The 23,249-nt window shown below is 42.4% G+C and overlaps 1 protein-coding gene across 1 annotated transcript in view; it reads left to right on the top strand.

The window, feature by feature from the left end:
* The first annotated feature begins 20,106 nt into the window (after positions 1 to 20,106).
* ALDH1L2 (aldehyde dehydrogenase 1 family member L2) overlaps positions 20,107 to 23,249 on the top strand; it is a 58,950-nt gene continuing 55,807 nt past the window's right edge. The window contains exon 1 of the mRNA XM_052640595.1: positions 20,107 to 20,208. Within this exon, the coding sequence (XP_052496555.1) occupies positions 20,107 to 20,208 (102 nt within the window). The remainder of the gene's footprint in view (positions 20,209 to 23,249) is intronic.

Raw genomic sequence — 23,249 nt, 5'->3', positions numbered from 1 at the left:
GTGTTGTTGGATTCTGTTTGCTCGAATTTTGTTAAGGAATTTTGCATCCATGTTCATCAGTGATATTGGCCCGTAGTTTTCTTTTTTTGTGGCATCTTTGTCAGGTTTTGGTATTAGGGTGATGGTGGCCTCATAGAATGAGTTTGGAAGTTTATCTTCCTCTGCAATTTTCTGGAAGAGTTTGAGTAGGATAGGTGTTAGCTCTTCTCTAAATTTTGGTAGAATTCAGCTGTGAAGCCATCTGGACCTAGGCTTTTGTTTGCTAGAAGATTTCTGATTACAGTTTCAATTTCTGTGTTTGTGATGGGTCTGTTAAGATTTTCTATTTTTTCCTGGTTCAGTTTTGGAAAGTTATACTTTTCTAAAATATTGTCCATTTCCTCCAAGTTGTCCATTTTATTGGCATATAATTGCTGATAGTAGTCTCTTCTGATCCTTTGTATTTCTGTGTTGTCTGTTGTGATCTCTCCATTTTCATTTCTAATTTTATTGATTTGATTTTTCTCCCTTTGTTTCTTGATGAGTCTGGCTAATGGTTTGTCAATTTTATTTATCCTTTCAAAGAACCAGCTTTTGGCTTTGTTGATTTTTGCTATGGTCTCTTTTGTTTCTTTTGCATTTATTTCTGCCCTAATTTTTTAAGATTTCTTTCTTTCTACTAACCCTGGGGTTCTTCATTTCTTCCTTTTCTAGTTGCTTTAGGTGTAGAGTCAGGTTATTTATTTGACTTTTTCCTTGTTTCTTGAGGTATGCCTGTACTGCTATGAACCTTCCCCTTAGCACTGGTTTTACAGTGTCCCACAGGTTTTGGGTTATTGTGTTTTCATTTTCATTCGTTCCTATGCATATTTTGAAAAGACTCTGATGCTGGGAGGGATTGGGGGCAGGAGGAGAAGGGGACGACTGAGGATGAGATGGCTGGATGGCATCATGGACTCGATGGACATGAGTCTGAGTGAACTCCGGGAGATGATGATGCACAGGGAGGCCTAGGGTCGCAAAGAGTCGGACACAACTGAGCGACTGAACTGAACTGAACTTGATTTCTTCTGTGATTTGTTGGTTATTCAGCAGCGTGTTGTTCAGCCTCCATATGTTGGAATTTTTAATAGTTTTTTCTCCTGTAACTGAGATCTAATCTTACTGCATTGTGGTCAGAAAAGATGCTTGGGTTCAATTTTTTTGAATTTACCAAGGCTAGGTTTATGGCCCAGGATGAGATCTATCCTGGAGAAGGTTCTGTGTGTGCTTGAGAAAAAGGTGAAATTCATTGTTTGGGGGTGAAATGTCCTATAGATATCAATTAGGTCTAACTGGTCTACTGTATCATTTAAAGTTTGTGTTTCCTTGTTAATTTTCTGTTTAGTTGATCTATCCATAGGTGTGAGTTCAGTTCAGTTCAGTTCAGTCACTCAGTCGTGTCTGACTCTTTGCGACCCCATGAATCACAGCACGCCAGGCCTCCCTGTCCATCACCAACTCCCGGAGTTCACTCAGAGTCGCCTCCATTGAGTCAGTGATGCCATCAGGCATCTCATCCTCAGTCATCCCCTTCTCCCCCTGCCCCCAATCCCTCGCAGCATCAGGGTCTTCTCCAATGAGTCAACTCTTCGCATCAGGTGGCCAAAGTACTGGAGTTTCAGCTTTAGCATCATTCCTTCCAAAGAAATCCCAGGGTTGAGCTCCTTCAGAATGGACTGGTTGGATCTCCTTGCAGTCCAAGGGACTCTCAAGAGTCTTCTCCAACACCACACTTCAAAAGCATCAATTCTTTGCCGCTCAGCCTTCTTCACAGTCCAACTCTCACATCCATACATGACCACAGGAAAGACCATAGCCTTGACTAGACGGACCTTAGTCGGCAAGGTAATGTCTCTGCTTTTGAATATGCTATTTAGGTTGGTCATAACTTTTCTTCCAAGGAGTAAGCGCCTTTTAATTTCATGGCTGCAATCACCATCTGCAGTGATCTAAGAGCCCAAAAAAATAAAGTCTGACACTGTTTCCACTGTTTCCCCATCTATTTCCCATGGAGTGATGGGACCAGATGCCATGATCTTGGATTTGGGTGATTATTTCCTTCCCCATTGTAGGGAAGTTTTCAACTATTATCTCCTCAAGTATTTTCTCATGGTCTTTCTTTTTGTCTTCTTCTTCTGAGACTCCTATGATTCGAATGTTGGGGCATTTAACATTGTCCCGGAGGGCTCTGAGGTTGTCCTCATTTCTTTTAATTCATTTTTCTTTTTTCCTCTCTGATTCATTTATTTCTACCATTCTATCTTCTACTTCACTAATTGTATCTTCTGCCTCTACTATATTCTACTATTTGTTCCCTCCAGAGTGTTTTTAATATCATTTTTTGCATTATTCATTACATATTGACTCTTTTTTATTTCTTCTAGGTCCTTGTTAAACCGTTCTTGTATCTTCTCAATCCTTGTCTCCAGGCTATTTTTCTGTGATTCCATTTTGATTTTAAGATTTTGGATCATTTTCACCATCATTATTCGGAATTCTTTATCAGGTAGATTCCCTGTCTCTTCCTCTTTTGTTTGGTTTGTGCTGGCGACGGAATGAAACACCAACACTGCAGAGTGGTTTGAATCTTTTTACTTTTACTCTTTGCTTTTTACAGCTGCTTTATTTTATATCTTTTGCACAACAATCTACAGGGCAAGTTGCCAAGCACTATGATTTAGTGACTATACAGTGCGCAGGCGCAGGGCGAGATAACCTTTACCTTGACTTATTTACTGCAGCTAAGACTTTGTTTTGGGGAACTTCCTTATCAACTTAGAATCCGTTTTGTCCCTGGGTCTGTTCCTTTTGAGGAATCAGAGAAACATCCTTGTGTGCAAGAAATGTTTTTTTCCCATGGAAACAAACAGAGGACTCTTAGCTGAACATCTCGTTTGCAAGAATGTTCAGCCCTGGTTGAGAGTCTTGTTTGCAAGCACTTCTCAACCTTTCTTATACCTTGTTCCCTACAGGTTTGGTTGGCATTTATCTTGTTCTTTTACCTGCTGTGTATTCCTCTGTCTCTTCATCCTGTTTATATTGCTGTGTTTGGGGTGGCCTTTCTGTATTCTGGCAGTTTGTGGAGTTCCCTTTACTGTCGAGTTTAGCATCTGCCTGCAATGAGGGAGACCCAGGTTCAATCTCTGGGTTGGGATGGTCTCTTGGAGAAGGAAACGGCAACCCACTCCAGTACTCTTGCCTGGAGAATCCCACGGGTGGAGGAGCCTGGTAGGCTACAGTCCATGGGGTCGCGAAGAGTCTGACAGGACTGAGCGACTTCACTTTCACTTTCCTTGCTGTGGGTGGGGTTGTACGGGTGGCTTGTCAAGGTTTCCTGGTTAGGGAAGCTTGTGTCGGTGTTCTGGTGGGTGGAGCTAGATTTATTTCTGGAGTGCAATGTAGTGTCCAGTAATGAGTTATGAGATGTCAATGCGTTTGGAGTGACTTTGGGCCACCTGTATATTGAAGCTCAGTGCTGGGGTCCAGCCCCCACAGGATCCAGGGGAACCCAAAGGAAAAAGGGCATCAGCGATTGATTTAGAGATAGATAAGGAAAGAATGTTGAAGATAAGAAAATAGAAGAGAGAAAGAGGCTGATATTCCTTGGTTTACATAGAAAACCAATAAAACTCCAAGGCAAAGAGTTTGCCCTGTTCACGCAGGCCACAGGTGCCCTCCCGGTCGCCTGAGGGAGCAAAGACGCAGAACGTCTTCCTGTTCAGGTCTTAGAAACCCGGGCAGATAAGTGAACACAGGGAGCCTCTATGCTCCAAGGGATCAGCCTGAAAAAGAGAGGGAATGCAAATTACAATATGACTGTAGAACTATGCAAAGTTTAAGATCAGCCTCAGTAATGCAAATCTACAGATTTTAACAGAGAGAATGATTGACACAGGGAGATCAAGCTGCTTCAGTGAGCAAGGCCCAATAGCTTTATTTTTAAAAGGTACTTTTATACCTTGCCTTATACATAGAGGGAAATGAAAGATGCAAAGTCATACAGAGTCAGCCCAAACATTCCAACAGTTTTGCCCTTATCGAAACCAGGATTTTTTCTGCATACCTTTCCCACAAATGATGTTGTGTACAGTATCTTCTGGCCTGTTAAAACAGTATCTTCTGTTAAAATCTAACTATTAAATATCTTTGTTGGTACCTAAGCAGGTAATAAGTCTTCTTTCTGGACATCATCGTACAGTCCATCTTTCAAGCACTTTAACATTTTCTAGTTGCCAAAGGATATGAAATATATGATTGAATGCTAACTTCCCTGAAATCAGTGGTTCCACATTCACCACAGGGATATAAGCCTACTGTGTTTGGGAAAGACCACTACAGTTTAATCTAAAAGTTTATGTTGAACAGATAGAATTAGGTTGTAGTAAGGAGGTTTACACCCTCTGACACATACAAAAAACCCTTGCAAATTCATTATATCATTACATTGAATTGCCCAAAGTTTGTTTGGGTTTTTCCATAGCATTTCCATAGAGAGAGAATGATTGACACAGGGAGACAAAGCTGCTTCAGTGAGCGAGGCCCAATAGCTTTATTTTTAAAAGGTACTTTTATACATTGCCTTATACATAGAGGGAAATGAAAGATGCAAGGTCATACAGAGTCAGCCAAAACATTCCAGCAGTTTTGCCCTTATTGAAACCAGGATTTTTTCTGCATACCTTTCCCACAAATGATGTTGTGTACAGTATCTTCTGGCCTTGGAGGCCTGTGAACATTTTTGACCCTCTTTTGATAAAGGCTGCTCAACCAGAAAACTTATTTTCCCTCAAAGTGTTTTTTCTTTATATTTCTAATCTATGTCAGCCTCAGAAAATGCTAAACAGAGTTACATTTTTCACAGACCAAAGGTGCAGTGAGTTACAAGAAAGAACCAATTAGCTCAAAGTTCTGATGTGGTTAATTTCAAGGCTATACTTGTTTTTCTTACATTCTAACTATGCTAAATACTGCTTTCCCAGGTGCACAGTGGATAAGAGATATGGGAAGTTAGCAACAAGCATTGGCCCAATAATGAAATCCTACACCAGCACTACTCTAATAACTTTTAACTCTTTGAAAGGCTCTATGTTTTAGGCTTCCCGTGCCTCTCACAGCTGGGAGGCTGTGAACAATCATATGCGTAGCTGCAAGAGTCTGGATAGACCTGCCAACCAAGCTAGAATGCTAACAGAGGGGGTTTGATTTGAGATATTCCTCTCATGTCCAGAAGGCTTATTAGCTAGAGCCCTAAGTTGATTTTCTCCAGAGAAAGGTGGTCAGGGATAGCCCCCTGTTAATGTCAGGAGCGTTGGTGACAGGCATAATACAATAAGGCAGACAGACTCTGGTTTTGGGGTAGATGCCCAAGAAAGTCTAGGGAGCCCCTCAAGTCCTGAAGCCTTGCTTAACAGTTCTCTTCCACATGACCTTGTCATGGGTGGGATCTTCCGTGCTGGCTCCCAGCATCAGGGCTGTGTTCCTGTGTTGCTGGAAAATTTTCATGGTATGTCTTGCCCTGGAACTTGTTGGTTCTTGGGTGGTGCTTGGTTTCAGTGTAGGTATGGAGGCGTTTGATGAGCTCCTGTTGATTAATGTTCCCTGGAGTCAGGAGTTCTCTGGTGTTCTCAGGATTTGGACTTAAGCCTCCTGCTTCTGGTTTTCAGTCTTATTTTTACAGTAGCCTTGAGACTTCTCCATCTATACAGCACCATTTACAAAACATCTAGGTTAAAGATGAAAAGTTTCTCCACAGTGAGGGACACTCAGAGAGGTTCACATAGTTACATGGAGAAGAGAAGAGGGAGGAGGGAGTTAGGTGGATGAGATGTGGTGGAATCAAAAGAGAGAGCAAGCTAGCCAGTAGTTACTTCCTTATGTGGGCTCCACAGTCTGGACTGCTCAGAGATGTTCATGGAGTTATACAAAGAAGAGAAGACGGAGGAAGGAGACAGAGGTGGCCAGGAGGATAAAGGGGGGAATCAAAAGGAGAGAGACAGATCCAGCCAGTAATCAGTTCCCTAAGTGTTCTCCACCATCTGGAACACACAAAGAGATTCACAGAGTTGTGTAGAGAAGAGAAGGGGGAGGGAGGAGATAGAAGCGACCTGGTGGAGAAAAAGGAGAGTCCAAAAGGGGAGAGAGCAGTCAAGCCAGTAATCTCACTCCCAAGTAAAAATGGGTACTGAAGATTGGGTTCTTAAAGGTACAAACTTGATAACAAATACCAAAAAGCAAAGATTAAAAATCTAGAGTAGAGGTTGGATTTTCAAAAATACAATATTAAAGATAAGAAAAAAAGAAAAAAAGTCACAAAAATTATAAAAAATATATATGAAGTTTGCTTTAAAAATAGGGTCTCTTTTTTTTTGAAAAGTAATAGTAGGTTATAAAAATGAAAATTAAAGGAGTAATAGAGGACTTAAAATTTTTTTTAATTTAAAAAAATGATAGTAAAAATAGTAAAATATATCTAGGACTTTCTCTGGTGTTGTTGTGGGCGGTGTGGGGTCAGTTCATTTTCGGATAGTTCCTTGGTCCGGCTCATATTTCTCAGGATCTATAGGCCCCTTCCTATGTAGTCGGTACTAAATACAGGGTTTTAATCTATTGTACCTGTCACGTCCAAGGAGGTTCCCTCTGTTTTAGCTTCTTATGTTTTCTGGTCTCTTCAGTGTCTGATTTCTGCCCCAACACGAGGGATCGGTAGTGGACACTTTTTAGGCTCACTTGTTCAGTCGCACTGTCAGGAGGTAGGGACGCTGCAAACAAATAACACTGGCGTGTGCTGGCAGTGTCTCAGCCACACTGGGCCTGTCCCCGCTCACAGCGCATGTGCCCTCCCTGCCCACACTGCTCAGGCTCTAGGTTGCTCCACTGGGAACCATCAGAAGCCGGCCCTGGGCTGTATGCACCTCCCAGGTCTAGGCTGCTCAGGTGCAGGCACTCGGGTAGTCCTCAGAGGTGCAGACTCGGTTGGGCCCACATTTTGTGCCCTTCCCAAGTCCAAGCAGCTCAGGTGATGAGGTGTTTGGTGAGAGCAGTCGCTGCAACTTTATCACCTCCCCCGTCCCTACCGCTCAGTTTTCTGGTTGTACAACTGGCGCGCCTAGTCAGGCTGATGTTGACTCTCCAAAACCCCAAGAAGTCTTAGTTAGCAAAGAAGCCTGCTTGCAGTTTGGTAGATAATGCCTCTCTGGGGCTGTGATTGCCCCCTTCCGGCTCTGGCTGCCTGTCACTGGGGGGGATGGTCTGCAGCTGGCTAGTTCTGTTCAATCCTTTGTTCTGTGTGCGGGGCCTGGCGGTGTCTTAGGTTAGAGCTTTGCGCATGGTAGCTATTTCCCAGTCTGGTTTGCTAGCCCAAACTAGTTCCCTCAGATTGCCCTCTGGACATTCAGGCCCGGTCCTTACTCTAAGCAATGCAGCCCGCGCCTCCCTGCCCAACCCCCGCTTGCTAGTGGCGGGTGCAGGCATCTGCGCTGCTTCTCCGCTGGGGGAGTTACCACTGGGCACGTAATCTGTGGGTTTTAATTATTTATTTATTTTTCCTCCCAGTTATGTTGCCCTCTGTGGTTCCAAGGCTCGCCACAGACTCGGCAGTGAGAGTGTTTCCTGGTGTTTGGAAACTTCTCTCTTTTTAAGACTCCCTTTTTCAGGACGGACCTCCGTCTCTACCTCTTTTGTCTCTCTTTTTGTCTTTTATATTTTTTCCTACCTCCTTTTGAAGACAATGGGCTGCTTTTCTGGGTGCCTGATGTCCTCTGCCGGCATTCAGAAGGTGTTTTGTGGAATTTATTCAGCGTTAAATGTTCTTTTGATGAATTTGTTGGAGAGAAAGTGGTTTCCCCATCCTACTCCTCCGCCATCTTAGGACCACCTCTAAAGTGGCTTTTAAAACTGTTCATTTCTTCCACCAGTATTTAATCAGGATCTTCTCTGTTCTATGCTTCATATTGACTAAAATCTTTCAAAGAGCCCAGTTGTCTGGTAAGATAAATTATTAAGACATTTTAACTTAGGGATCGACAGAGTAAGCAGATCCACCATCTATTTTTGTAACTAAAGTATTTTAGAACACAATCATGCCCATTTATTTGCATTTTGTCCATGATTGCTTCATAATACAATGGGCAGAGTTGAGTGGTTGCAACAGTGACCATTTTAGGCTCACAAGCCCAAAATATCTCTACTATCTGGCCCTTTAAGGAAAAGCTTGCCAACCCTTGTTTTAATTCCAAAAGATCAAAATGAACTATATATATATATATATATATAGTATATATACATATATATGAAAGTGAAAGTTGCTCAGTTCTGTCTGACTCTTTGCAACCCCGTGGACTATACAGTCTGTGGAATTCTCTAGGTCAGAATACAGGAGTGGGTAGCCTTTCCCTTCTCCAGGGGATCTTCCCAACCCAGGGGTCAAACCCAGGTCTCCCACATTGCAGGCAGATTCTTTACCAGCTGAACCACAAGGGAAGCCTATGTGAGTTTTAATCTACAAAGTGGGTTGAAATAACCTAATTTGCAGCAAAAACTAACACAACATCGTAAAACAATCATACCTTAATTAAAAAAACAAAAATATAACTATTAGAAAAATCTTATAATTAACATATTAAAGTAATTCACAAAGATACTTCTGTATCCTTCTCAAGAGGTACTGGAGGCAGCCTAAAGCAAGTGGGTTGCCACTTGCTGCTAATAACAAAAAAAGTAGACAAAATAAAGATAACTTTTGAAAAATCTGAAAGAGAATAAATTTAGGCAGAAACCATAGGAGAATTTCCTGAGCAGCTGGTAATGAGTCTGTGACTTCTTAGCTGATAGTGTCCTCACTCCTTCAAATCTGGAGTGACAGACTGCAGTCTTACTGGCTCAAGGTGGTAGCAAACTAAGTTCAGGTTTGTTGGATGAGAACCTGGAAACTTGGGAGGGAATCCTGAAACAAAGGACCCACAGAAGGGGTGGGATTAAAAATCCCTGGCTGATCTCTGAACTACATGCCCAGGCCCTGCTGAAAGAGCTGTTCAGGAGTCACTGAGAAACAACAGTACTGGGTCAGAGATGTGTTTGCCGTCCTCTGACAACATATATGCCCCAATACATGTGCACCTCAGGTAGCAAGGGTTAAGCCCTGTGGGTTTAAGACAGCAGAGAATAGAGACTGGGCTGGCAGAGCAGCTTGCCATTTAGAAACCAAAACAGATCATCAGGGGAACAGCAAAGAGGGTGAACCCCATCATCTGAGCAAAAACACTGGCCAAATCTTTAAGTGAAGACTTAAGCAGAAATATAAGCCATTACATGCTACAGAGTTTGAATCCAAGCAAATTTACTTCTTTCAAAATCAAAACCCTAATAATTTTCTGAAGACCATAACAGAATCCAGAATACCAGTGAATTTGCTTTTTCTCACAATGATAAAGTTATAATTGGTTAAAATCTGACAGAATTAGAAGATATAAATAAAATTATACTTGGAAATTTTAATACCTCTCTTGGTATCTGGTATAAAGGAGGAGCCTGGTAGGCTGCAGTCCATGGGGTCGCTAAGAGTCGGACACGACAGAGTGACTTCCCTTTCACTTTTCACTTTCACGGATTGGAGAAGGAAATGGCAGCCCACTCCAGTGTTCTTGCCTGGAGAAGCCCAGGGATGGGGGAGCCTGGTGGGCTGCCGTCTATGGGGTCACACAGAGTTGGACACGACTGAAGTGACTTAGCAGCAGCAGCAGACAGAATATGGGCTTCCCTGGTGGCTCAGATAGTAAAGAATGTGGCTGCAATGTGGGAGACCTGGGTTCAATTCCTGGGTTCAGAAGATCCCCTGGAGGAACGCATGGCAACTTATTCCAGTATCTGCCTGGAGAATCCTCACGGACAGAGGAATCTGGCAGGCAACAGTCCATGGGGTCACAAAGAGTTGGACATGACTGAGTGACTAAACACAGGCAGAATATATATTTGAATGATACTCTCAACTAACTTGTCTTAATTGGTATTTATAAAACATTTTATCACCAAACAGAAAAACAGACATTTTTTTCCCAAGTATACAAAGAATATCCAGCAAGACAGGCCATAAAACAAGCCTCAATACATTTAAATGGATTGAAATGTTACAGTGACATTCTCCGACCACAGTGGAATTACATCAAGATCAATGACAGAAGAACCTCAAAATCCCTGGAAGATTTCTAAATATTAGCATGAATCTCAAGGGCATTATGCTGAATGAAGACAACCAGTCTAATAACTTTTAAAAATATGTATTTATTTTTGACAACGTCAGGTCTTATTTGCAGCATGGGATCTTCATTGCATTGTGGGCTTCTCTCTAGTTGTGGCACCCAAGCTCCAGAGCATGAGCTGTACAGTTGCAGCACATGGGCTCTCTAATTGTGGCATCCAGGCTTAGTTACCCCACAGCATGTGGGATATTAGTTCCCTGACCAAGGATCAAGCCCACATCCCCTGTATTGGAAGGTGGATTCTTAACCACTGGACCACCAGGCAAGTCTCTCTAATAACTTATTAATACATACTACATGAGTCCATTTATTTGACATTCTTGAAAAGATAAAACTACAAGGACACAATGTATCAGTGGTTATCAGTGTTTGGGGTGGTTGGTAGACATGACTACAAAGGTATAGGAGAAGGATGTTTTTATGTATAGGGGAGTGTTTTGCGTATGGGAGGAATGGAACTGTTCTGTATTCTGGCTGTGGTGTTCCTTATACAAAATCTATACATATGTTAAAACTTACAGAAGTGTACACCAAAAACAAAGTCAATTTTTACTTTATGTTAACATGGTGGTGGGACTGGAGCCTTTATGATGTCAGGTCTTGACTTTTCACCATTTCTTTTCCATCTCTTGAACAGTTTTTGCTACCTTCTTTAGGTTGCTTATACTAGTCCTTGGCAACTTTGGTCTCATATCAATATAATGTCAAATCCAGCCTAAGAGAGATAAAGAGCAGGTGGATTCTTTACCACTGTGCCATCTGGGAAGCCCCAATCATTTATTACAGGTTCTCAAAGGAAATTGTGCAATGAATTGTTTTCTCTAATAAAAATGATCATCAAAGGAGAGATTAAATTGGTAGGGGGTGGGAAGTTGAAAGGTGATCATTTTGAAGGATGATGATTTACACAAGAAATTCTCTTGGCAGGAATATGGTTTGGAGAATTCCAGGAATCTGAAAAAAAAAAAAATTTCCCTGTCACCAAAATTTGAGATTCACAATGGTTTTAGGTGTATCCCTCATGATTTTTCTGTAGGCAACTAGACAGCTCCACAGGAACCATAGGCATCTTATCAAATTTAACTCATACACTAGTGTACTCATGATCTTCCATTCCAAAACCTGCTTCTCATTCTGTATGCAACCCATGTTTTAGTAAGTGGGTTCATTTCCTACAGAAGCCCACTGTGGATGTATCTTCTATCTCTCATTCTCATCCATTCATCAGTCACAGGGTTTAGTTGATTTTAATGATGTCTTTCAAATCAGTTCCTTCTTTTTCTTCCCACTGTAACAGGGATGACTTTTTTGACCTATTGCAATTCTTCCTAAACAGCCTCTGGCATCACTTACCACCTTCCATGCTGCAAACAAAAGGATTTTCTTAAAATGCAGTGGAATTGCCCCCACCCCCTGCACTGCTTAACTGTGCTTCAGTGAGGAAAAAGACCCAAATGTTGAATCACAGGATTGGTGATTTGATGTTTCTGCTCTTTATACGTTTCAGCATTTTACAATATTCAATACTGACTGGATGAAAAAGATTTAGCCCTTTTCGTCACCTACTTAGCACGGTATACAAGTCCTGCAAGACCCCATGCGGCCTCCCTGGCTTTGCCTGCTCCCCCTGACTCCCATGAACACTCTGTAGTCCACTGGCTTACAAAATGAGCTTAATGAAGTCTCTTCTTAGAAGTGCCTTGGAGGTCACAGCAGGAGATTGAGGGCTCTCCTTCATTCAGAAATGAAGTGAAACCATGCCCCTGCCATTTATTTTGTAATATATTGGGGTTCTTCATAATATTTCCTTTAAAGAATACATTTTTGCCTCTAAATAAAAGTTTAATGGTCGTTATCTCAACTAGCCTTAAGAAAGTGTTGTCTGATCTTGCCCAGAGCTCTTTCTGTCCTTTGTAACTTTCACTTGCTGTTTCTTGTACCACTGATGCTCTTTCCACCTTTAGGTAAACTCTTTCAGTTCAAAACTTATCTTTTAGAGGGGCAGATCAAAGCGGGCAGAGTGTTAAATCTTCTGTGAAAATCCTCCCTTATGATGTGAAACTGAGCTAGTCACTCCTTTCTCTCTGTTCCTCAGCCTCTATCCAGTCACCACATTCACTTACTTCTGTGTTCCATGAATATATATTCCATGTGTCAAGAATTAGATTCCTCATGCCTTGGAGCAACTAAACCTGTCCACTACAACAACTGAGCCTTCGCTCTAGAGACCGCAAGCCGCAACTGCTGAGCTTGTACGCTGCAGCTACTGAAACCTGCATGCCTAGAGCTCATGCTCTGCAGCAAGAGAAGCCACTGCAGTGGAAGCCTCAGCACCGCAACTGGAGAGTAGCCTCTGCTTGCTGCAACTGAAGAAATTCCTCGCAAGGCAAATTCCAGTGCAGCCAAAAATAAAATAAATAAATAAAAATTAAAAAAAGAATTATGCTGAATACTGGGGTCCAAGGTGACCAGCACCCTCACTAGACCTGAGTTAGATCTTCCTGCTTCATGTTTCCATGAAACCCTGTTTCATCTTTTATAGCACTGATCACACTTTGCTTATTTGCCATCCCCTGCTGGACTATAAGCAGCATGAGGGAAGTGAATCATCTGTCTTCTCATCTCTCCATGCCGAGCGTCTACCACAGTACTTAGAACATAGTAGGTGCTCAGACGTTATTTACTGAACACTTGTGCTTAAATGGGACACAGTTTGGTAGGGGCAGACATGATAAAGCAATATATTATTTATTTATTGCACAGAGATGACTGGTGAGAATATGAAAGTGGTAGTGGTCATTTCCACCCGAAGCATTTCTCATATGATACTGTTTGCTTCTTGGGGACATTTTTCTTGATGTCCCTGGCATTTTTTGATTGAATGCAGGAGAAACAATTGCAAAGGTTCTCGATAATGTTATCTTTCTACAGAAAACGTTGACCTTATTTTTTGGCAGGCAGCTAAAGTAGGGTAGATCAGTTCATTACAGTGAGGGCTGAGCTCATGTGAGTCGGGTTACGAGTTGCTCTGCTGCAGGAAGGAGGACCCCTTCCAGGGTACAAGAGTGGGCTCCTAACACTCAGAAATGAATTGTCTGAGGAGACACACATGCTGACAAATCAAGAGACTTTATTAGGAAGGGGCAGCTGGGCAGAGAACAGGGTAAAGGAATCCAGGAGAACTGCTGTGCCGTGTGGCTTGCAGTCTCAAGATTTATGGTGATGAGATTAGTTTTCGGGTTGTCTCTGACCAATCATTCTGACTCAGGGTCCTTCCTGAAAGCATGCATTGCTCAGCCAAGATGGATTCCAGCGAGGAGAATTCTGGGAGGTTGGCAGGATATGTGGCATCTCCTTCTCACATTTCCTGAATTCTTCTGGTTAGTGATGACTTGTTAGTTCCGTGATCCTTACCAGGACCTCCTATCCTAAAATAACTCATGCAAATGGTTACTATGGTGCCTGGCCAGGGTGGGCAGTTTCAGCCAGTGTTTCCCCTAATAGCTCTACCTCTAGACTGCACTCTTTCCAGGGAGATGTCTTCCATGAGTATCAGTTGAGAGGGATGAGATGTCTCCCAGACTCCCTCCTTCTTGGCAGATGTTCAACTCCAGTTTCTGGGTATTGAAAACACTGTTTTGCATTTTAGAAATTTTCTCCTTAGTTGTATAGCCTCTAATCCATGTATCTGAAGAATCAGCAAATATCTGAAATTGAAAACAAGTGTCAAGAGCTAAATGCATTTCTGTATCTCCCTTACTGCTGCGATCTTGGCTCCTCACATTCTGGCTGCTCAAACCCCAGTTGTTCTCTCTACCCCCATGAAATTGCTGAAATCTGCTGGTTTCTCTGCCTTTTGACCTCTACTTTTTGCCTTTTGACCTCTACTCCAGTTCCTCCTGTTGTAGATCCCTGGGTTGGTGTTCTCAAGTACTTCTTTTATCATGAAATTAATTTCACTTGAATAATAATCAAACATTACGAATAATACCGGTTTTCAAGAGTGGGTTAATTAAAATGAGAATTTATAGTCAAAACACTATTCTGAAAATGAATAACATAGAGTATTCAGAAGAACAAATTAAGAATAAATGCAGACGGCTATGTTTCCAAACAGTAAAAATGGCTACACATCAGTTTAAGTCAAAAAAACAGTCAAACAAAAGGAGAGTGTGAAAATACAGAATTTTATTCTAAAATCCTGAAGTTGACTGTGAAAGTAAAATTTTTATATGCTTAAAAATTTTATAGATTATATGACTTGCAGTTTCATAAAATTATCAATGAATGTTCTACCTACGATTTAACATTAAATGGATTGCTGGGCAACATATCGTAATTGAACGAGGCCCCTGAACGTCACAGATGCCAGTCACAGAAGTAGACACTTACTGATGGCAAACTGGTAAAGATTTCGGTGTGATATTCTAGAAGCCCAAGACCATAAACCACTCTTCCTATACACAGCTCTACACACAGAGCTTTGTGTGGAATCCCTTGGGTTTCCATCTGGCACATCCTCTATCACCTGATGTGTAAAATCAGTTCCGACATTCGCAAAAAGTTGTACCAATTACTATATTCACAAAAATGGCACAGAAGTGAATTCAACAGATTATGCATGTACATACTTCATTGGCATCTTCAACAAAAACAAAAAGATATTCTAACACTAGAGAAGTGAAAAACACTAGGTACCATGGGCTCTCTTGAGTAAGCATCAGTGTCACACACACTTAGACAGGAATGAGGAAATATTGCCCAAGAAAAAAATTCTATTTTTAAAAATGAAACAATTTAAGGGAAATCAAGTCCAACTATAGAGCCACAAATCTTTCACATTTCTTTGAAATGTGTGATACCTTCTAATCTTTGATCTTAAACTTCTGTTTTACAAAATCCAAAAAGAAAAAGATAGAAGAAAGTAACAAATAGAGATTATATGAGATCATCATTATTAGAATCATTCTATATAATACTAATTTAAATTTGTCCTCATATTTACCCTCTCTTTGCTCTTCACTCCATTTCTGAGCTTCCATCTAGTATTAATTTTCTTTCTGCCTGAGGACTATTCCATTCCTCCCAGCCTTCCCAACTTCTCCAACAATTTTTTATTATTGCTTTTATATTTTCATGTATATATCTTGTTGATATATATATATATATCTCCAAGATTTTATTATTGGTTTTGTTCATATGGTCATTGTTTACTTAAATGCCCTCACGTATTTGCCTTTTTTGTCAGTCTGGGCTTCCCAGTCGGTAATTTTTCACCTACTTGAAGGATAGTCTAATATTCCTTTTTGTATGTCTACTGATAACAAAGTCTCTCAAGTTTTTTATTTTAAAGTTTGCTTTATTTCATCTCCATTTTTTGCCAGCAATAGGGTTTGATCCTTTGGTTGGGGTCCCCCTGGAGAAGGAAATGGCAACCCACTCCAGTATTCTTGCCTGGAACATCCCATGGACAGAGGACCCGGGTGGGCTACAGTCCACGGGGTTGCAAAGAGTCAGACATGACTGAACGACTGAGCACACATGCAGAAAGTCTAGACTGGTAGGTGTTTTTAGCTTTTGTTTGTTTGTTAACCTCTCTAGTTGCATTTGGCTTAACTTGCAGTTATAAAAAGAACTACATTTCTGGTTCTTATAAAGAAAATTTTAGGCATCGTGTATGTTTTGTTATATTTGGATAAACATAAACTCATTTTCCAAAGTTGGGAGCTGAAGTATATAACTATGGAATCTTCACTTAGGAAAAACCACACTCCTTCCTTGCCCTCCCTGGTTCAGAACAATTCAAAAAGAGTATCAATATTTGGAAGTTTAAGAGAAGCAAGAAGTCACAAAATGCAGTCAGGGAAATAGGTTAAATTGTCAAGGGACAGACAGTATCCAAAGCAAAACCCTGGATGTTTGCAGCAATTCTCCAGGCTTTAAGAATGGTTCTTTTTCTAGTATATATATATATATATATATATATACACACATATCTGTATAACTGAGTGGTTTTGCCGTACATAAGAAATTAACCCTACATTGTACATGAACTTCAATAATTTTTTTAATGTTTCTTTTTCTTTCCTTCTTACCTTCTTATACACATTCATTCGTTGATTTGTTCTCTCTTTCAACAAGTATTTTCTGAGCTCTGCTTAGTGCTAAGTACTTTAGCTACGTGCTAAATTCTGATAAATAAGGCATGGATTCAGTCTTCAAAGAGCTTCCAGTAGAGAAGATGACAGGTACATAAATACCAGTACTGACTGAGGCAACCTAAGATGACTTAAATCAAATCCCTTATAGTTATACAGTAGAAGTGAGAAATAGATTTAAGGAACTAGATCTGAAAGACAGAGTGCCTGATGAACAATGGACAGAGGTTCATGACATTGTACAGGAGACAGGGATCAAGACCATTTCCAAGAAAAAGAAATGCAAAAAAGAAAATGGCTGTCTGAGGAGGCCTTACAAATAGCTGTGAAAAGAAGAGAAGCAAAAAGCAAAGGAGAAAAGGAAAGATTATGCAGAGTTCCAAAGAATAGCAAGGAGAGATAAGAAAGCCTCCCTCAGTGATCAGTGCAAAGAAATAGAGGAAAACAACAGAATGGGAAAGACTAGAGATCTCTTCAAGAAAATTAGAGATACCAAGGGAACATTTCATGCAAAGATGGGCTTGATTAAGGACAGAAATGGTATGGACCTAACAGAAGCAGAAGATATTAAGAAGAGGTGGAAAGAATACACAGAAGAACTGTACGAAAAAGATCTTTATGACCCAGATAATCACTATGGTGTGATCACTCACCTAGAGCCAGACATCCTGGAATATGAAGTCAAGAGGGCCTTAGGAATTATCACTATGAACAAAGCTAGTGGGGGTGATGGAATTCCGGTTGAGCTATTTCAAATCCTGAAAGATGATGCTGTGAAAGTACTGCACTCAATATGCCAGCAAATTTGGAAAACTCAGCAGTGGCCACAGGACTGGAAAAGGTCAGTTTTCATTCCAATTCCAAAGAAAGGAAATGCCAAAGTATGCTCGAACCAGAGCACCATTGCACTCATCTCACACATTAGTAAAGTAATGCTCAAAATTCTCCAAGCCAGGCTTCAGCAATACATGAACTGTGAACTTCCTGATGTTCAAGCTGGTTTTAGAAAAGGCAGAGGAACCAGAGATCAGATTGCTAACATCTGGATCATCGAAAAAGCAAGAGTTCCAGAAAAATATCTGCTTTATTGACTATGCCAAAGCCTTTGAGTGTGGATCATAATAAACTGTGGAAAATTCTTCAAGAGATGGGAATACCAGACCCCTTGAGAAACCTATATGCAGGTCAGGAGGCAACAGTTAGAAATGGACATGGAACAACAGACTGGTTCCAAATAGGAAAAGGAGTACGTCAAGGCTGTATACTGTCACCCTGCTTATTTAACTCATATACAGAGTACATCATGAGAAACTCTGGGCTGGATGAGGCACAAGCTGGAATCAAGATTGCCAGGAGAAATATCAATAACCTCAGATATGCAGATGACACCATCCTTATGGCAGAAAGTGAAGAAGAACTAAAGAGCCTCTTGATGAAAGTGAAAGAGGAGAGTGAAAAAGTTGGCTTAAAGCTCAACATTCAGCAAACTAAGATCATGGCATGTGGTCCCATCACTTCATGGCAAATAGATGGGAAAATGGTAGCTGACTTCATTTTGGGGGGCTCCAAAATCACTGCAGATGGTGACTGCAGCCATGAAATTAAAAGATGCTTTCCTTGGAAGGAAAGTTATAACCAACCTAGACAGCATATTAAAAAGTAGAGACATTAATTCCCCAACAAAGGTCTGTCTAATCAAGGCTGTGGTCTTTTCCAGTAGTCATGTGTGGATGTGAAAGTTGGACTATAAAGAAAGCTGAGCCCCAAAGAATTGATGCTTTTGAACTGTGGCATTGGAGAAGACTCTTGTGAGTCCCTTGGACTGCAAGGAGATCCAACCAGTCCATCCTAAAGGAGATCAGTCCTGGGTGTTCATTGGAAGGACTGATGTTGAAGCTGAAACTCCAAAACTTTGGCCACCTGATGAGAAGAAGGGGACAATAGACGATAAGATGGTTGGATGGCATCGCTGACTTAATGGACGTGAGTTTGGGTAAACTCCGGGAGTTGGTGATGGACAGGGAGGACTGGCATGTTGCAGTTCATGGGGTGGCAAAGAGTTAGACATGACTGAGCAAGTGAACTGAATTGAACTGAAGAGATGCATAGAGAAAAATCTTTCCCAGTTCAGAGGAGTGAAAGATTACTTTGGGGATGTCAGGAGGTGGGGGAGGAAAAATAATCAGGAAAACATTTGTTTTCTCTAGGAGGCGACATTTGAGCTATACCTTTAAGCAGAGAAGGAATTTGGTCAGCTTAGTTGGTGATACGGAGAAGGCAATGGCATCCCACTCCAGTACTCTTGCCTGGGAAATCCCATGGACGGAGGAGCCTGGTAAGCTACACTCCGTGGGGTCGGAAAGAGTCGGATACGACTGAGCGACTTCCCTTTCACTTTTTACTTTCATGCATTGGAGAAGGAAATGGCAACCCACTCCAGTGTTCTTGCCTGGAGAATCCCAGTGACAGAGGAGCCTGGTGGGCTGCCGTCTATGGGGTCGCACGGAGTCCGACACGATTGATGCGACTTAGCAGCAGCAGCAGCAGCAGCAGTTGGTGATAAGTGACAGGCGGCAAATTTTCCTGGGAGGTATTGTCCAAGAAATCATAGACATGTACTACATTCAGACTGAATTACAGGTGCAAAGGAGTTGCAAGAAATAAGAGTAAATGCCAAACTACAGACGCCTTGAATGCCAGGCTGAGTTGTGTTTGATACAGGTGTTCAACTAAAGCATGCCTTGAGCCTTTCTTCAGGGAGATGAGAAAAAAGGACCCATCTATCTGTCTATCATCTATCAGGGACCAAGCTCTGTACCAGGCCCTTTGTCAGTTGCTTTATACACAATCTCATTAAATGTTCTTATCAGACTACGAGGTAGGAATCAGGACCCTTACGTGGAGAAGGTGCCCCCAACCCCTTATCTTCCGTGGTTCCACGTTGTCTTTTCAGGACTGTGTTAAGGACTTGAGTTGGGGTGTCAGATTGACCTTTAAGGCAGATCCTTGTATACCTCAGAAGTGTGAGTAACTGGTAGAAGATCCCACAGCTAGTGAGGGTGGAACGGCGGCAGCCGCCAGAAGCGGTCCCTCTGGCTGGACACCAGGGCAGCTCCGGGAGACCAGCTCACGCCCCGCCCGTCGCACGGGATTGGCCGCGGGAGCCCGGCCAGGCGAGGGGGAGGGGCCGTAAGCGGGGTCCCGGGACTCGCCGAGGACCCAGAGGCTGCAGGCCGAGTCTGGGCTGAGCTGCTCCCGGGCTGCCCGCGCGAGCGCTCCTTTCCAGCATGTTGTGGCGGGGCGGCCAGGCGCTCCGGCGCTTCTCTACCAGCCGAGTGAGTTCCCCCGGGCGAGCGTCCAGGCTCTCACCCGGGGACTGCTTTCCAGATTCGGGGCGGGCCGGGCGGCGGGGCTAGGGTGGGCAGCTGTTTACTTTGCAAGACAACGTTTGTTTGTTTGTTTGTTTGTTTGTTTGTTTTAAACTGGGAGAGTGGAGGTAAAGGTCCTGGGAGGGTCCCGAATGGGCTTGTCGAACGAGCCATTGTCCTCTAGCAGGAAGGGCTGAGGATGTGTGGCTGGGATTGACAGGGTGGAAACGGTCATTCGGCCAGGGGCACAGAATCGGCTTCCTTTCAGTTTTCATTTCAATGCTGAGACCCCTGCCTGGTTACGAGATGGAGCGGAGGTCCAGGACCCAGTCCACCTCTTGGAGGAGAGTGGCATCAAGTCGACCAGGTCCTCCTCCGCAGCCCGACAGTTGTCAGCGCTCCCAATGGGCATGCAGTGCCCATTCACACAATGGCAGTCCCAGCCGGTGACTGCCAGCTCGTTATTCCGGAGCTGCAGATGGCAAGCTTTCTATGATTACCAGGCGCTGCAGAAGCAGCCACCCTGGAATACTGGTAAACAATGATGCAAGAACAGAGCCCTGGCCTGGTCCGGCCCGCAGCCTTGGAATTGCATCAGCTTCTCCAGCGATGAAATGAAGGAGGACACGTTGCATGTGGGGCTGACTTCAGCACTTTGGGGTTCCTGGGAAAGAGATGCATCTATGCATCTAGGCAGAGTCCAAGCTGTTTAGGGAGGAAAACAGATCCATCCCATGTACCTCATCTCTTTTATAGGAAGTGCATGTTTGCTGTGTTATAAAAGAGTTGGCATTTTGATTCCTCTTCTCTGTTAGAGTCATATGTGCATGTGTACCTATCCAGATTAAAAAAAAAAAAAAAAAAAAACTTGGAGCAGAGAAGTCTTGAGTCGCATCCAGAACTGGCCAAAAGTTGCATAAATGGGAAAGCTTTGGTCTTCCAGACAGCCACAAGTAATGAGAATTCACTTTATCCCATGCTGCCAGTTCTAGTTATTTTTGTAATAAGGGGAAAGATACCTGTTGTGGCAAAGACTTCGCTGTTTTTCCTCTGCAGTGCTCTGGACTCCTCCTTAGCTCTCTTGCTACGTGGCACATGGGAATCTGTGTTGAGTGGTACAGAGAGCAAGGGGCTTGTGTTTGCCTATTTCATTGGCCTCCTCTGTCAACACCTTTAATTGTCTTTTTTGGAAGCAGACAGGATTCTTGAAGGATGAAAAGATGTCAATAGTGGGATTATATAAGCTTTCAGTAATAAAAGATGAACATCCCAGGTAGCAAATGGCATAAACAAAAACACCCAAGTGGGGAAGCACCAGGCATGGTCCGAGGTCAGGCGCCTGAGTTTGTCTCCAGGAATACATGTGGGAGAGCTGTGCCATATGGCTGGGGAGAAGGCAAGTTCTTCAGTGGCCAAAAGGAGAACATGGAATATTAGGTGATGCATTTGGGATATTTTACTCCATAGAAAATGGAGATTCATCCTTTAGACTGTATTCTATAAGAATTGTTTGAAATCAAACACGGCTGATAGGAGTACAAAATGGTACAGTCACTTTGGACAACTGACCTTTTTTTTTATAAAGTTAAACATACACCTATGACATGACCCAGCAACTGCCCTCAGAGGTATTCACCCTAGAGAAATGAAATCTTCTGTTCATCGGAGTATCTATTTATGGATGTTTGTTGTTGTTGTTCAGTCACTCAGTCATGTCGGACTCCCTGCGATCCATGGAGTGCAGCACTCCAGGCTTCCCGGTCCTGTCCTGGATGTTTACAGAGGCTTTCTTCATAATCACCAATTTAAACGTCTTTCAGTTGGTGTCAAGATAAGCAAACTGTGGTATATCTATCCATATGGTAGACTCTTACTCAGAAAAAAAAAAAATGTAATGAACTATTGATAAAAACAATAGGGATGAAGCTCAAATATGTATGTTAAATGTAAGAAGACAAACCCAAAGTGTTTCATATTTATATGGGTCCTCAGGTGGTTCAGTGATAAAGAATCCCCCTGCCAGTACAGGAGACATGGCAGGAAGATCCCCTCAGGCCACCCACTGCAGGATTCTTCCCTGGAAAATCCCATGGACAGAGGAGCCTAGCAGGCTAGAGTCCGTGGTGTTGCAGAGTTGGACACGAATGAGCAACTGAGCACATATCGTGCCACATTCATCTGACACTTTGGAGAGAGTGAACTATAGTGATAGAAAAAAATACCAGTGATTATCAGGGGTTGGAATTAGGGGGAGGGAGTGACTGTAAAGGGACAGAAGGGAATTTGGCGAGATGATGGAATTGTTCTATATCTTGATTGTAGCAGGGGTCACATGACTGTGTGATTGTCCAAACTCACAGCATTGTACACTGAAAATGGTGTTTTATTGTATATACATTGTACCTTCATCTTAAAAAACTTTTTTTAAATCACACAGCACTTTTGAGTTTGTATTAAACCAGAATGAAGGAAGAATGAAAAAAAATCTCTCAGAATTTAATAAAATCCAAGGAGAAATTTTACTTGAAACACTTCCTGGCATAATTAATTCTCTGTCTTAAAGAAATGGACTTACAGTTATTTAATGATCTCAGCTTAATGATATGGCTGGATCTTTTTAAATAGTGCAACTATCAGTTCAGTCACTCAGTCGTGTCTGACTCTTTGTGACCCCATGAATCGCAGCACGCCAGGCCTCCCTGTCCATCACCAACTCCCGGAGTTCACTCAGACTCACATCCATCGAGTCGGTGATGCCATCCAGCCATCTCATCCTCGGTCGTCCCCTTCTCCTCCTGCCCCCAATTCCTCCCAGCATCAGAGTCTTTTCCAATGAGTCAACTCTTTGCATGAGGTGGCCAAAGTATTGGACTTTCAGCTTTAGCATCAGTCCTTCCAAAGAACACCCAGGACTGATCTCCTTTAGAATGGACTGGTTGGATCTCCTTGCAGTCCAAGAGACTCTCAAGAGTCTTCTCCAACACCACAGTTCAAAAGCATCAATTCTTCAGTGCTCAGCTTTCTTCACAGTCCAACTGTCACTGTATCTAGCAATAAAACCCTTGTCAATGAGCTATTATTGTCCACTTCCAGTATCTTGCCTAGCTGACTGCTTCTTAATTTCTCCCAATGGCGGGGGCTATTTTGGCCTTATATTTATTTGGCAATCTGTTACTTAGCTCCTCTGCCAGTGTCTGAGACAAGCCTGACTGGTTCAGGACTTGGGGTTACTTTATGATCCATTTCAAGAGGACCCTTCCCTGCTTCTTGGAACCAAGTACTGACTTTACACCCTAGTTCTAGCAACTAGGTCCTTTACTTGTTTCCTTATTGCATGACCCTCTGCTTTGGTGTCTAGTTTAATTTAGGACCCTCAAATTCAACTTCAAACCACATTAAATTATATATTATGTACTGAGCACTTGGTCTAAATCCTGAAGAAATAATAA

Source organism: Budorcas taxicolor, chromosome 5, assembly GCF_023091745.1.
Source record: "Budorcas taxicolor isolate Tak-1 chromosome 5, Takin1.1, whole genome shotgun sequence".
Classification (NCBI taxonomy): Eukaryota; Metazoa; Chordata; class Mammalia; order Artiodactyla; family Bovidae; genus Budorcas; species Budorcas taxicolor.
This window is presented reverse-complemented; position numbering and strand designations above follow the sequence as displayed.